Consider the following 12,986-nt stretch of genomic DNA (forward strand, 5'->3'; position numbering starts at 1 on the left):
AAATAATTTCTCTGTTCTTCGTCTTTCCAACGGACTGTCACTCAGAGGACATTTGTTAAGACGTATCTGGAACGGTTTTCTTTTTTGCATCACACATGCGATAGGACTCTCAGGAAAAGTGTAGTGTCGTTTTGAAAGAAGAGCTCGTGTGCCTCTTTAAAGTTAGACGTAAGCACCTCCTCACAAGGGACGTAAAGTGTACTGAAACACTTAGTGCAACATACCACCCATTGTCTTTCGTCAACGGACAGCCGTCCTGTTTCTCCGTCTCCCCCTCCAGTCACACTCCAGATAACTGGACGGCGCTCGGCGACTCCTGGGCACTCGACATTTAACCGCATCCGCCCACAGTTCCGCTTCTGTCAAACGAAAGATCGCGTCCACTTCTTCCTGCGGCCGACTTCCGATTTGCTCGTCGACTGCGACAGTACCGGACACAGACAGGAGGAACGCAACTCATCGGGAACTCCGGTCCGTTCGTCACTTAAGCTGTCGGAACACGACACGAGTTGACCAGCGTTGACGTGACGCTGTACAAGTTTTGTCACGTCGCTTCCTGCTATTTCACATTGAGGAGCCATTCCGTCACGTGAAACGCAAAATAAATTGAGCAATATTTCGGCAACGTGTGACCGACAATAGAGCCAATAGCAAGCAAGAACTCTGGCCACGTTACAAACAGAAAGGAAGACCCCATACTGCATTTATCTTTTTCAGTAGATGCCTATACTCGGTGTTTCTTTCATTCCACTTTACACATTATGAATATATTCCATTTCTAAGCAGCAGCCGGCCGCGGTGGTCTCGCGGTTCTAGGCGCGCAGTCCGGAACCGCGCGACTGCTGCGGTCGCAGTTTCGAATCCTGCCTCGGGCATGGATGTGTGTGATGTCCTTAGGTTAGTTAGGTTTAAGTAGTTCTAAGTTCTAGGGGACTGATGACCACAGCTGTTAAGTCCCATAGTGCTCAGAGCCATTTGAACCATTTTATTCTAAGCAGCAGTAAATTTAATGTCTCTAGAACGAACAGTTACTGGTACGATTTGTTTTAATATATTGACGGGAAACGCCGTACTGGTGCTTAAAGAATTTTCGCATCTAGTTATTATCGCTTTATAACTCGTGTGTTATGAGAGTAAGCATTTTAAGGCAACGACCACTGGAGATTCATGAAAACGTGTCGTTCTTATTGATTTGTTATAATTATTGTAAATTAATAAAATTTCGTAGACTGAAGCTTTTGGAAGACTGTAATGTAACAACATCACTAGACGAAGTGTTTCAGCATAGCGTCGTTGGTTGAGGCCACATATGGTGCAACTGAGGGTGGGGCGGTAGCGGGTACGCGTCCTGATGTACATTATCATTATTATTTTCGCCTTAACATTTTCCAAAAGGTTGTGTGACTTTTCCTACGAAATCAACAGAAATATTTTGTGCTATACTGGATTTTATGTAAATCTACATCAACATCGACAATCCACAAGCCACAGTACGGTTAATGGCGGAGGGTATCCTGTACCACTACTAGTCATATTTTTTCGTATTCCACTCAAAAACAGAGGGAAAAACGGCAATTCATATATATTGGTGGCAGTAGAATCGTTCAGCAGTCACCTTCAAATGACGGTTCTTCACATTTTCTCAGTAGCGTTCCTCGAAAAAATGTCGCCATCCCTTCAAGGATTTCCGTTTGGGTTCCCGAAACATTTCCGTAACACTTGTGTTTTCTTCGAACCTAGCGGTAACAGATGTAGCAGCCTGCTTGTAAATTGCTTCACCGTACACCATAGCATCATCAGCAAACAACAGCAGACTGATGACCAACCTGTAAATATAAGTTCGCTCTATGTAAGTGGTGAGTTTCTTCGATTTGGTAAAGTGTTATAAGCTGATGGCCTTACTGAGTGGACATGAATCTTTCATTTGTCTCTTCTTACACGTTCACGGATACTGAACTTTTTAGTTATGTATACGGTAGACAGAAAATCATATGGTCAAGAAAGGAAATGTGCTTTTTAATTCTATGCGCATTCAGTTTCGTGAACAAGTTGTATGGTTTGTGAGCAAATGCCCACAACTGGCGCTGGATAGCGCTGAGGACGTAATATCACGTTAACCAGCTAGTGCAGTGTACCGACGGTACTGAGTGGAAGCCCGTAACAAAGACAGGCCGTGGCGCGTAGGTCGCAGCACTTGATACTGTAGGTCTCTCAAGTGCCAGCAGCCATCTCCGACAGGGAGCGAGTAACTGTTCCACACGAGTTTAATCATTCTTGACTGTGTGTTTAAATGCGTGCAAGTTCTCGATAGCACACGGCAAAATTAAGACCTTTAGTGAGTACCTTTTCAATTAAACATTGATTTCCTGTGGTCCCTGCTCGGAGACAAGCGTTCACGAAGTTTGGTAGCCGACTACTGCGAGGTCACGAGTTCGGTGCAGGGCCCGTATACCTCGTTGGCCCCGCGCTGTGCCTCGTGACGTTGGATATCCCGCCAGCGTGCACGTCAACGTCAGCTGGCTCGCCCTTGTGACGACGGCTTTAGCCACCTTCGTCGACCAGGGCTACCTCGGGCCGGTAGGCATTGATCCGCCGGGAAGTGAAGCACGATTTGGGGAAACGGACTGCGACGGTGTAACGGAGGAAAATCCGCGGGTCGCCTCTGAGAAGTAGTTTCGCGGTAACGCGCTCGCGTGCGGGCGCGCCAGTGTCCTGTGGCAAATAGTGACAAGTGTTCCGGCGTGGCGGCAGTGGAGGGGCAGCTGGGCCGGTGTACTGGCTGGCTCTCGCTATATAGCGACGGCCGACCGCGCCTCCACCAGTCGTCCGACATGCCCGCTCTGCGCTCCGTACTGCTACCGGTGGCCCTGCTGCCGCTGCTCGCCCGCTGCGGGCCCGTACACGTGCGAGACACCGGTACGTACACCACCTGCCTAGAGGGCCGCCTCTGCGAACGCGCTCCTGGCGCCGGGTTTGAGTTCTCTGAACACTCTAGTTCTGTACAGCGTCGTAATCTCACAGTTTGCTTCTCAACAAGCCAAACAAATACACAGGGTGTTCGGAAATTCTCGTCGTGGGCTTTATGATTTGTAAGAGGGAGTGAATATATAATATCCTGAAGAACAGTATATGTCTGGAAACCTACCGTTTCCGTTCTACGACGGTTCAGGTGTGTAATGCGTCCACATCTGCTGAAGGAGAAAGAAAAGCCTCAGAGTTGCTTGTCCTTGTATGCCATAGGGCAAAAGGATAACGTATGCTACTTCTTGTGGGGTAGTATGCGAAGTTTAATTTACGACACTCGTGTAGTGGCAGAGGAAGATTTGTTGGGACGACTTCTGGCCGCTGCACTAGAAATTGAAGAGACACCAGGGGGGCTGGAGAGTGTACATCAGAACATGCTTCATAAGTACCATGTCTGTAACAACGTTTGTAGTGGCCACATCCAGTGGCTGTTGTAATGCATCCGTACGTACACTATCCTGGGTTCGTTTTGTTTTCGAATAACTTAAACAAGTGACGTTCAAGTGCAAATGTAAACAAATGTCCTTAAGTGATAAATCCGATGGTTTCGTTAGGTCTCTTTTCGAATATTACTACATCATGCCTAATTCCTCAAGCAGAAGTGGATGAGTTCAACATCTGAAATTAAACTCTCGTAGAACGGAAACGGTAAGTTTTGTGGACGTAGCTTCCTACTCAAAATATTATGTAATGCCTCCCCCTCTACAGGTCCTAAAAGTTTGTAACGCGTATTACCGAACGTATTTATTACGTTGCAAATTGTGGCGGTCTGCAGGTTATGGCTAGAGGTCTTCGCGGACACTGAAATTTGGCTAAACTTTTAATGCGGCCGTCCATGCCCTGTGTCACAGTACAGAGCGGATTTTTGTAGTGACTTTGTGTCAAGTTGTACACAGCCATTGGAAACCTGTTAACTAGATACTGAACTGTGCCTATAAAATGTGAATTAGTCGCAATTTATGAGTAGTGTTTCCTTCGCATTTTGATTTTGACTCAAACTGATCCTATATATTTTGCATCGAAGCACTTTACGACCTTGCAAAGCACTCTGCCTCCTTGCAACTTTCAGATTTCCCACGATTCTCCATTTTTTTCTCTTCTCTGGTTTCTCCGAGTCTCCGTTCTGACCTCACATTCCAGTTGCGTATCTTGTCCCCGTACACGTGTCGGTATGCAATCTTTATTGGATCGAGTTGTGCTTGTTTTATGTCAAGTTTGACTCGTATGGTCCATGCTGCTGTTCACTTGACCACTTCTGTATATGCCACAATTCTGTTGTTGAGCGTTGTTGGTAGCGTGCCTATATAGATGACAATTTTAGCTTCTTTCTAATATCTGCTGCTAGGTTTGGGCCGGCCAGAGTGGCCGAGCGGTTCTAGGCGCTACAGTGTGGAATCGCGCGACCACTACGGTCTCAGGTTCGAATCCTGCCTCGGGAATGGATGTGTGTGATGTCCTTAGGTAAATTAGGTTTAAGTAGTTCTACGTTCTAGGGGACTGATGACCACAGAAGTTAAGTCCCATAGTGCTCAGAGCCATTTTTTTGCTGCTAGGTTTGACGTTTTCTGTTTGCTTGTCCTAGCAAATAATCTGTATTACTTTTCTGTCAGCTTACTATCGGAAATGTTTCTCGTTATTTTGCGTTCTTCCTTTACCTCAGTTTCCATGTCCCTTATCGTATGGGCTTTTCGTGTCTCGAATGCACGCAGTATTTCGGGCTTGTTTACAGTGTTATACAATGGATGGACATGACATTTCGAATTACATATGTGATGTGTCTTCCTGTAGACTCTAATCATTTTCTGTAGTCGGGTTTTCTGCGAGAACTTCTGTCCTGCTGTAGCTTCGAGGAACCTAATACAGACATTTAAATGCGCAACTCTTTTTTTTTCGTACTGTGGTGTTTGTGCGTACGTGCCACGTGTATACGTTTGTTTCTTTCTTTGTTTGAATATTTCGTTTAAGATAAGAAACTTAGTTTCGGTGACGAAATGATATGAATAACTCGAGTTGTGTCGACGGCTCTTCCCTCATTATCTGCTCTTGCTACGTAAAGGTGTTTCTTTTATTGATATATACAATATTTTCCTGCTATTTATCCTGAAAGATTCCTAATTATGCGCATACTAAGTTATGGCGAAGGAATGATTTGCAACCCAACCCGAGGTGTAGGTGATGCCAACTACTGTGAATATTTAATTTTGTTTGTGGTTATGGCCTCACCTGTAGCATAGCCGCAAGTCTATATTATCTTGTGAGTTGATGGTTTCACTTTCTATTTACTTGATTCCAGAGTCCTGCATCCTATATAAGGTGATACCGCAATGTTACAGACTTTGAAGTATGATGCAGAAAGGTAAATTTATCAACTTGACGTAAGGGAATGTGGTCCAGAAACGACCGGGTTGAAAGTTTTAAGCAAAAATCATTTTGTCACCTCTGAAAGGGAAATATATGTGCCGACACTGTTGTTGCCAAGATTGTAGGATAGACAACTTTCAGCATTGGTGGTATGGACCACAACAAGAAAAAGTATCTAGTCAGCATGGGTTTTAAAATGCTTAGTTTGGGAATTACTATGAGCAGTGGAAGGAAGGAAGGAAGGAAGGAAGGAAGGAAGGAAGGAAGGAAGGAAGGAAGGAGAGAGAGGAGAGAGAGGAAGAGGTAGGAAATGCCACAAAACGGCAAAAATAACTGTATCTGTCCCTTCAAACGAAGTGTTTTTCTCCGAAAATTCAGTCTCATTGCTCTCTATAACGTAATATACTAAGGTAGCTGTTGCGTTAAATACTAAACGTATCAGCCGTGATCTAAGCGGAAATATCGTTACGTCATTCGTTACGCAGATCGGCTGTTCCATGACCGTAATTTCTCACGATCTCTCGTGACAGACGATAGCAACACTCACATCGAAGTTAGAACGCGCACTGCCTCTCTTATCGTTTCACCAGCTGGGGCGTTGTTTTTCGTGATCGTTGTTCTGGCACCTGCTTGGAATTTTTAACCTTACGTGTTCACGTTGGCGAAATCTTACTTTACTTCTTAAATCACCAAATAAAACTTTTTATGACGTTCTAATATTTAAAGCGTTATTTCTTGGACATAATGGTAATTGCGAGCTTATCAGTGCTATTTCAGTCTACTGACGTTGTTTTACTCATGCAGGTTTATTTTATTGTGGAGAATAAAGGCTCTTACTACATTTCTTCCACTCAACTGAGTTTTTCTTTATTCTTTCATTAATTTGTCATAGATTCCGAAGTAACAGCAGTTTCATCTTATGGCGATGTAGCACTTCGATCTATGCGGGTATTAACCAGATCTTCCTTACTCTCTGTGACGAAATGTTTCACTGCTGACGTCCTCAATTTTCAGCGCTATGGAAGCAACATGGCATGCTGATTGAAATATCCTACATATTCACTTTCAATACAGAAATTTTCTTTCCAATTTGTTAATTGTTAAGAACTCGTACAATATATTTCTGGTCAAAAACTGACAGGAATCTGTAATGGTAATATCGGTTGTCAAACATGACAAGGGGCGTCTTTTCCATCTGTCAACAGTCGTGTGTTATGTATAACCGTAATCAGATATGAAATGTTCGCTCATGAGCAAACGTAGGGGGTTTCCTGTTGACGTAAAATGCTCTGAGGCTTTGCTACAAATGTGATCTTTCAGTGCAACGGTTCTTGGATCGAATTAAAATCGAAAGCTAGACTGGAGGGGATAGAGCAGCTTATGAGTTGCCGCGAGGAATACGGGATTTGGATTCTCCATCACGTCATCAATTTTAATGACACCAGCTTCAATTTTAGCGTAATTCCCAAACTGTAAGGTCTTAGTTTTCAACAGTCTGTCACATTACTAATGTTACCATTATTCGCCCTTATAAAACAATTTAGTTATGATGGGTGGCTCTTTCAGCTATGAAAGGGTTTCATTTGAAGTAGGTTTTATTAGAGAGAGAGAGAGAGAGAGAGAGAGAGAGAGAGAGAGAGATTGTGATTTCTTATCAAATCACAGATATGGTGACCAAATCCCATCATTTGTTACATAGCCTAACAAACGTCCATAATATGGTTAAAGCTCCTCTATACAAGGAGAGTACTTCGTATTATAATTAATAGTTCCAGTGAAATGAGTGATTTCTTTCACGTGTTTTCAACTAATGTAATTTCCATACTTTAAATTACAAATTCTGTAGCTGTAAAGTGTTTTTCAGTACAATTTAGTGAAAAATACGATGATATTAGGAAAGTCTGAAGACCACGAAAAAGCAGAAAGTTTGACTGAGCTAAGCGTGGGACAGATGGCTACCAGTATGCTGTGAGGAGGTTACCAACATGCAGCTGAACTCCCTGACCGTATGCTACCTCACGTTATCCGTCCCAAACGGAATCTACCTTCAAAATTACTGTCTCGTGTCACTTTGGATTATATCAATACAACAATTTTTGGGGTACATATATCTGTTCTTAATGTGACTAAAATTTTCTTTTAAAGTAAAATAACATGCCAGGGGAGTAACAGTCATGTTCAAATTTGTACTTAAGCCTGTTGTTGGAGTCACTTCCCACAGTCAACATTAAGACAGCAACATGATAAAAGACTACGCGAAGCACGGCTTCGTGAGGTATTTCACGACACTATACCTCCGCTCTACAAGGTGTTACAACATTGCAGAGATTCACTTGTTCGCCAGACGTGTTATAAAGCACTGCGATTCCTCATTTTTCTCGGCATCTCTGCCATTCGTTCCAAGAAACGTTATGGGCTTTCTGTCTTTAACCTATATACAGGTAAACGATGTAACAGACAATCTGCGCTTCGCTCTTAGATTCTTTCTAGTAGTTACCACCTAGTAAAGCCATCAGATCAAAATGAATTACAATCTGATTAAGCCAAAGTATCTGCGTGGTGCTAAAACTGCCAGTTCCCAAGAAAAGTAAAAAATGTGAGGTCCTCCAGCCGAAAACTAAAAACATGCGGTTAATTGTCTGTTACACGAGAAATCACACATATTTAAAGGTTGTGGATTCAGATAAATATCAAGGGATTCTTAGGAGTGCTCAAATGAAAAGGTACAAAACGTTGTAATAAACAAACCGGTTCAAATCTGCGTATGTCACTTTGAGATAAAATAGTGGGTCTTCTTGGAACGCGTATGTAGTGACGCCGCCTGCCCGTAAGAAACTCTAAGCTGTGCCCTCAGTAGGCAAGGTGATGCTCACGGTCTTTTCTGACGTCCGAGGTCCGATAGTCATCGAAATTCCACTAATAGTGATTAGTACTTTCAGACACTCTGTAGCCTACGCAAGTTCATTGAGAGAAAAGGGACTGGGCTACTCACGCAGGGAGTGATTTTGCTCCACGATACTGCACTTCCACACGTCTCGGAGGTCAGACAAAACGTAATGGCAGAGGTCGACTTGGAGCAGCTTGAGCATCCGCCCTACAGCCTGGATATGTCGCCCTGCGACTTCGTGTGTTTGGTTTGCTCCTAAAACATCTCAAGGAGAAGTGCTTCAACTCAGACGACGAATTGAAGGACACACTCGAATGGACTGGACTTGACTGTTCCTGGCTCTCGGCTCATGTCACAGCCACAGGAATTCTAGGAATAGTGGGATAGCTGTGCTCATGTCTCTGGTGATTAATTTTGAACAAAGACCACAGTTGCACAAACTGCGTTATTTCGTACCTTTTGAACACCCCTCATATAGACATTTAAGTTTGTGTAACCACATAGAAACTATTGTGGGTAAGATGAACCAAAGACTGCGTTTTATAGGCAGAACGATTAGAAGGTACAACAAATCTACTAAGGAGTATTACTGCGACATATGGTATCCTTACCAGGTGGTATTCACGGACTACATCGAAAAAGTTTGAAGAAGGTCCCTTTTTTATTCGCGGAAAATGGGGAAAGAAGTGACAAGGACACGAGTGAAAGACGTTGTGTGAACCCTCTGCCAACGTAAAGTCAACCTGTAGACATAGATGTAAAGGAATCCACAGTTCAGCGAGATATAAATAATTCTAAAACTGACAAAGATTTTTCAGAGACGTATCATAATCCTTTATCTTACCATCGTGTGTATACATAGCGATCTACAGATGCCGATTATATTCCATATCAACCACACTATGGCTGTTCACACCACATTTTATCGAAAGAAAATAGATTAGTCTAGAACATTTCGTATTTAGCGATTTTATTTGCAGCTGCTCTTAATCCCTCAATTACAGCGTTTGTTTTAGACTCATCGTGACTTCACAGTTAAATTAGTGATCTGTAATAAACTAAGACTTTAAGTCGAAGCCCCCTGCAGTCAACTTGCACCACATCTGAGAACACTCATAGAAAAAATACAGTAGCTGATCATAAGCCGTATAGTCCATCACGACTCTCTGCAGAGCAGAGCCGAGCCGGTTAGTGGAGCACAGTTTATTTCGTTATCTCCTGTCCCGTCATATCCCGTCGCAAATTACGCCTTTACTGCTGAGTTATAGTAGCGAAGTTTCGTAATGAGGTATGGGTGGAGGACGGCTACACGTGAATGTCAAGGTCTCTGTTTGGATCCCCGCGCGCCAGGAACATCATCGGGGAACGAATCACACTGGTTAAGGCAGTGTGATCGCATTCGGTAGGAGTGATGTTCAAATCACGGTCAAACCAACAGGATTTCGTTTGCCATGGTTTCCCCTACATCACTTCAGGCCAATTCAGGGAGAGTTTCTTTGCAGATGCCATGGCAGATTTCATGTCAAACACTTTCCAAATTCGTGCTTGCTCTACTTGCCTAAACCGAGAGGTTAATACCGGTACATCGTATTTACTACATCCTGATCTTGAACGTAACTTGTAAGGAGAGGGAGTAAGATTTACACTTGTGCTTTCACCCTCGAAAAGTGCAAGAACCTTGCGAGGCAGCTGTTGCAACGATATCGACGGAGCCTACAATTAACCGTTACGATTCTACACTGAGTGGCTTTTAAATGTCGCAACGCTTCACTCATAACTATGACAGTTGCACTTATGGAAGTTAGTATTGAAATGACTCTTCTCCCTCCCTCCCCCACCCCCATCCTTCGCCCCACCCGTAGCTCGCGTATGAATGGGAAACCGGAGTTCTACAATGGATTTGCTACGCTGTGTTCACTCTCCTTCTTGTCACCCCACAGGGGTTACACGATAATATCTTACTACATTCATTCGTATCTAACAAGAGAGACATACTGTGAAAGAAACAGTGTTCTAGAGAAAAATAGCTGAGTTAGTCTGATAAGATGTGATCGGGTGAATCAGTAGAAGAATTTCCAAGCCAAAGCATATATATATCATATAAGATGAAAAGCAAACTGCATTGACAATAATACGTTCAGTCGCCCGTAGCGTCGATAATTGCTTGGCACGAGACCTGCAAATGCTTCGAATTTTCGTTGCCAGCTGTTTCAAAACGAAGATCTTTTTCCTTGCCATTTATTTTTGATGTACATGCATTTTCAGTATACTTCAATAGGCTGCGCGTCACGGGACTTTGAGGACAAATATAGTATCTGCACACCTTTCTCTTTTTTCCAGTCGCTGCAGAGCCTGCTGCGGAGCTACGGATCATTGCCCTCCTGTAGTATTCTGTTTTCATTTTTGTCGGTGAACCGAAGTTTGGGTGTCTACATCAAACATCTTTGATTAATTTGTAACATCTTCTGCGCATTTAAATTCTCAGTTAACTCGTGCAAATCACGGTTAAGAATTCAAACTCACCTAATGTCTATGGACTGTGCATGAAGGACAAAGATTCCCTCTGGTAAGGTGTGAAAGAAGTAGGGCGATATCTTTTACCATCTGTGTGTAATGCTCACGACGTTCTTACTTAACAGACAGTATTAGGAATTCATTGCTCGATCTTGGGACAACTTTAATCAGCATTATCTAAACCGCTCGGTCTGAAGCGCTGCAGTCGTGGACTGTGCGGCTGGTCCCGGCGGAGGCTCGAGTCCTCCCTCGGGCATGGGTGTGTGTGTTTGTCCTTAGGTTAATTTTAGGTTAAGTAGTGTGTAAGCTTAGGGACTGTTGACCTTAGCAGTTAAGTCCCATAAGATTTAACACACATTTGAACATTTTCTAAACTGCTCACATTACACTCTTCGTCTTGTCATCTATAGGAGAAGTTCATTTGCAGGAGACACGACACCGTGTTAGTGCAGCCATAACACCTCACTCAGTTTGATCTAATGATACAGGGTTTACTACTTTTTCTCATCTTCCTCCTCCTCCTCCTCTTCCTGCTCCTGCTCCTCAGAGCACGACCGTACTACAATTAAGCCCCTTCGTAATTCGTCGAGTCCAGAAACTAATCGAAACAACCACACAGTCACAGTAAATGCTGGAGAGATTGCTGGTGTTTCGCTACATTGTCATATTTCGCTACAAGAACTGATTCATTTTTGCCAACATTTCGTGTTAATTTTATTTAGAGAGTACTGACACATTTTCTAGGGCGAAAACTTCGTCTTTTTCTGCTGGGAAGCTGTTCTCTTGGTATGGTCTCTGGATCATCTTTGTCGGCAAGAGGTGATCCTGATCTCATTATGAAGGCTGAAGATAGCCTGGGAGTTGGGCAGTTTTCGTGTAAGTAAGGCTGCTGCCTGCTTCGTGCCGGTGTCGGCTGAGCCAGCGTCCCAGCTCGCCCTGAGCGAAAGGCACCCAGCCGTCTCTGCAGTCCAAGAGCATAATTGAGCACTGCATTTTTACCTACTCTGTTTGGACTTCAATAGGATGAGACACTGAGACGCCGCCCCACAAGCGTGGGAAGCTCCACTGATCTAGCTCCAAAATTTGGTGTACCCAATCGAAATGAGTCTCCCGACCACTGTGCTTGGTGCGAAGGTATCGACCGATCACTGGAACACTAATACGAGGTGCAGTCAAGTTCCAAGGCCTCCGATGTTTTTTCTAATTAACTACTCACCCGAAATCGATGAAACTGGCGTTACTTCTCGACGTAATCGCCCTGCAGACGTACACATATTTCACAACGCTGACGCCATGATTCCGTGGCAGCGGCGAAGGCTTCTTTAGAAGTCTGTCTTGACCACTGGAAAATCGCTGAGGCAATAGCAGCACAGCTGGTGAATGTGCGGCCACGGAGAGTGTCTTTCATTGTTGGAAAAAGCCAAAAGTCACTAGGAGCCAGGTCAGGTGAGTAGGGAGCATGAGGAATCACTTCAAAGTTGTTCTCACGAAGAAATTGTTGCGTAACGTTAGCTCGATGTGCGGGTGCGTTGTCTTGGTGAAACAACACACGCGCAGCCCTTCCCAGACGTTTCTGTTGCAGTGCAGGAAGGAATTTGTTCTTCAAAACATTTTCGTAGGATGCACCTGTTACCGTAGTGCCCTTTAGAACGCAATGGGTAAGGATTACACCCTTGCTGTCCCAGAACATGGACACCATCATTTTTTCAGCACTGGCGGTTACCCGAAATTTTTTTGGTGGCGGTGAATCTGTGTGCTTCCATTGAGCTGACTGGCACTTTCTTTCTGGATTGATAAATGGCATCCACGTCTCATCCATTGTCACAACCGACGAAAAGAAAGTCCCATTCATGCTGTCGTTGCGCGTCAACATTGCTCGGCAACATGCCACACGGGCAACTGTGTGGTCGTCCGTCAGCATTTGGGGCACCCACCTGGATGACACTTTTCGCATTTTCAGGTCATCATGCAAGATTGTGTGCACAGAACCCACAGAAATGCCAACTCTGGAGGCGATCTGTTCAACAGTCATTCGGCGATCCCCCAAAACAATTCTCTCCACTGTCTCGATCATGTCGTCAGACCGGCTTGTGCGAGCCTGAGGTTGTTTCGGTTTGTTGTCACACGATGTTCTGCCTTCATTAAACTGTCGCACCCACGAACGCACTTTCGACACATCCATAACTCCATCACCACATGT

At 44.1% G+C, this 12,986-nt stretch overlaps 1 protein-coding gene across 1 annotated transcript in view; it reads left to right on the plus strand.

The window, feature by feature from the left end:
- Positions 1-2,809: 2,809 nt before the first annotated feature.
- LOC126176064 (membrane-bound alkaline phosphatase-like) overlaps positions 2,810-12,986 on the plus strand; it is a 178,437-nt gene continuing 168,260 nt past the window's right edge. The window contains exon 1 of the mRNA XM_049923197.1: positions 2,810-2,916. Coding sequence (XP_049779154.1) covers positions 2,832-2,916 — 85 coding nt within the window. The 5' untranslated portion in view covers positions 2,810-2,831. The remainder of the gene's footprint in view (positions 2,917-12,986) is intronic.

Source organism: Schistocerca cancellata, chromosome 3 (assembly GCF_023864275.1).
Source record: "Schistocerca cancellata isolate TAMUIC-IGC-003103 chromosome 3, iqSchCanc2.1, whole genome shotgun sequence".
In the NCBI taxonomy this organism is placed as follows: Eukaryota; Metazoa; Arthropoda; class Insecta; order Orthoptera; family Acrididae; genus Schistocerca; species Schistocerca cancellata.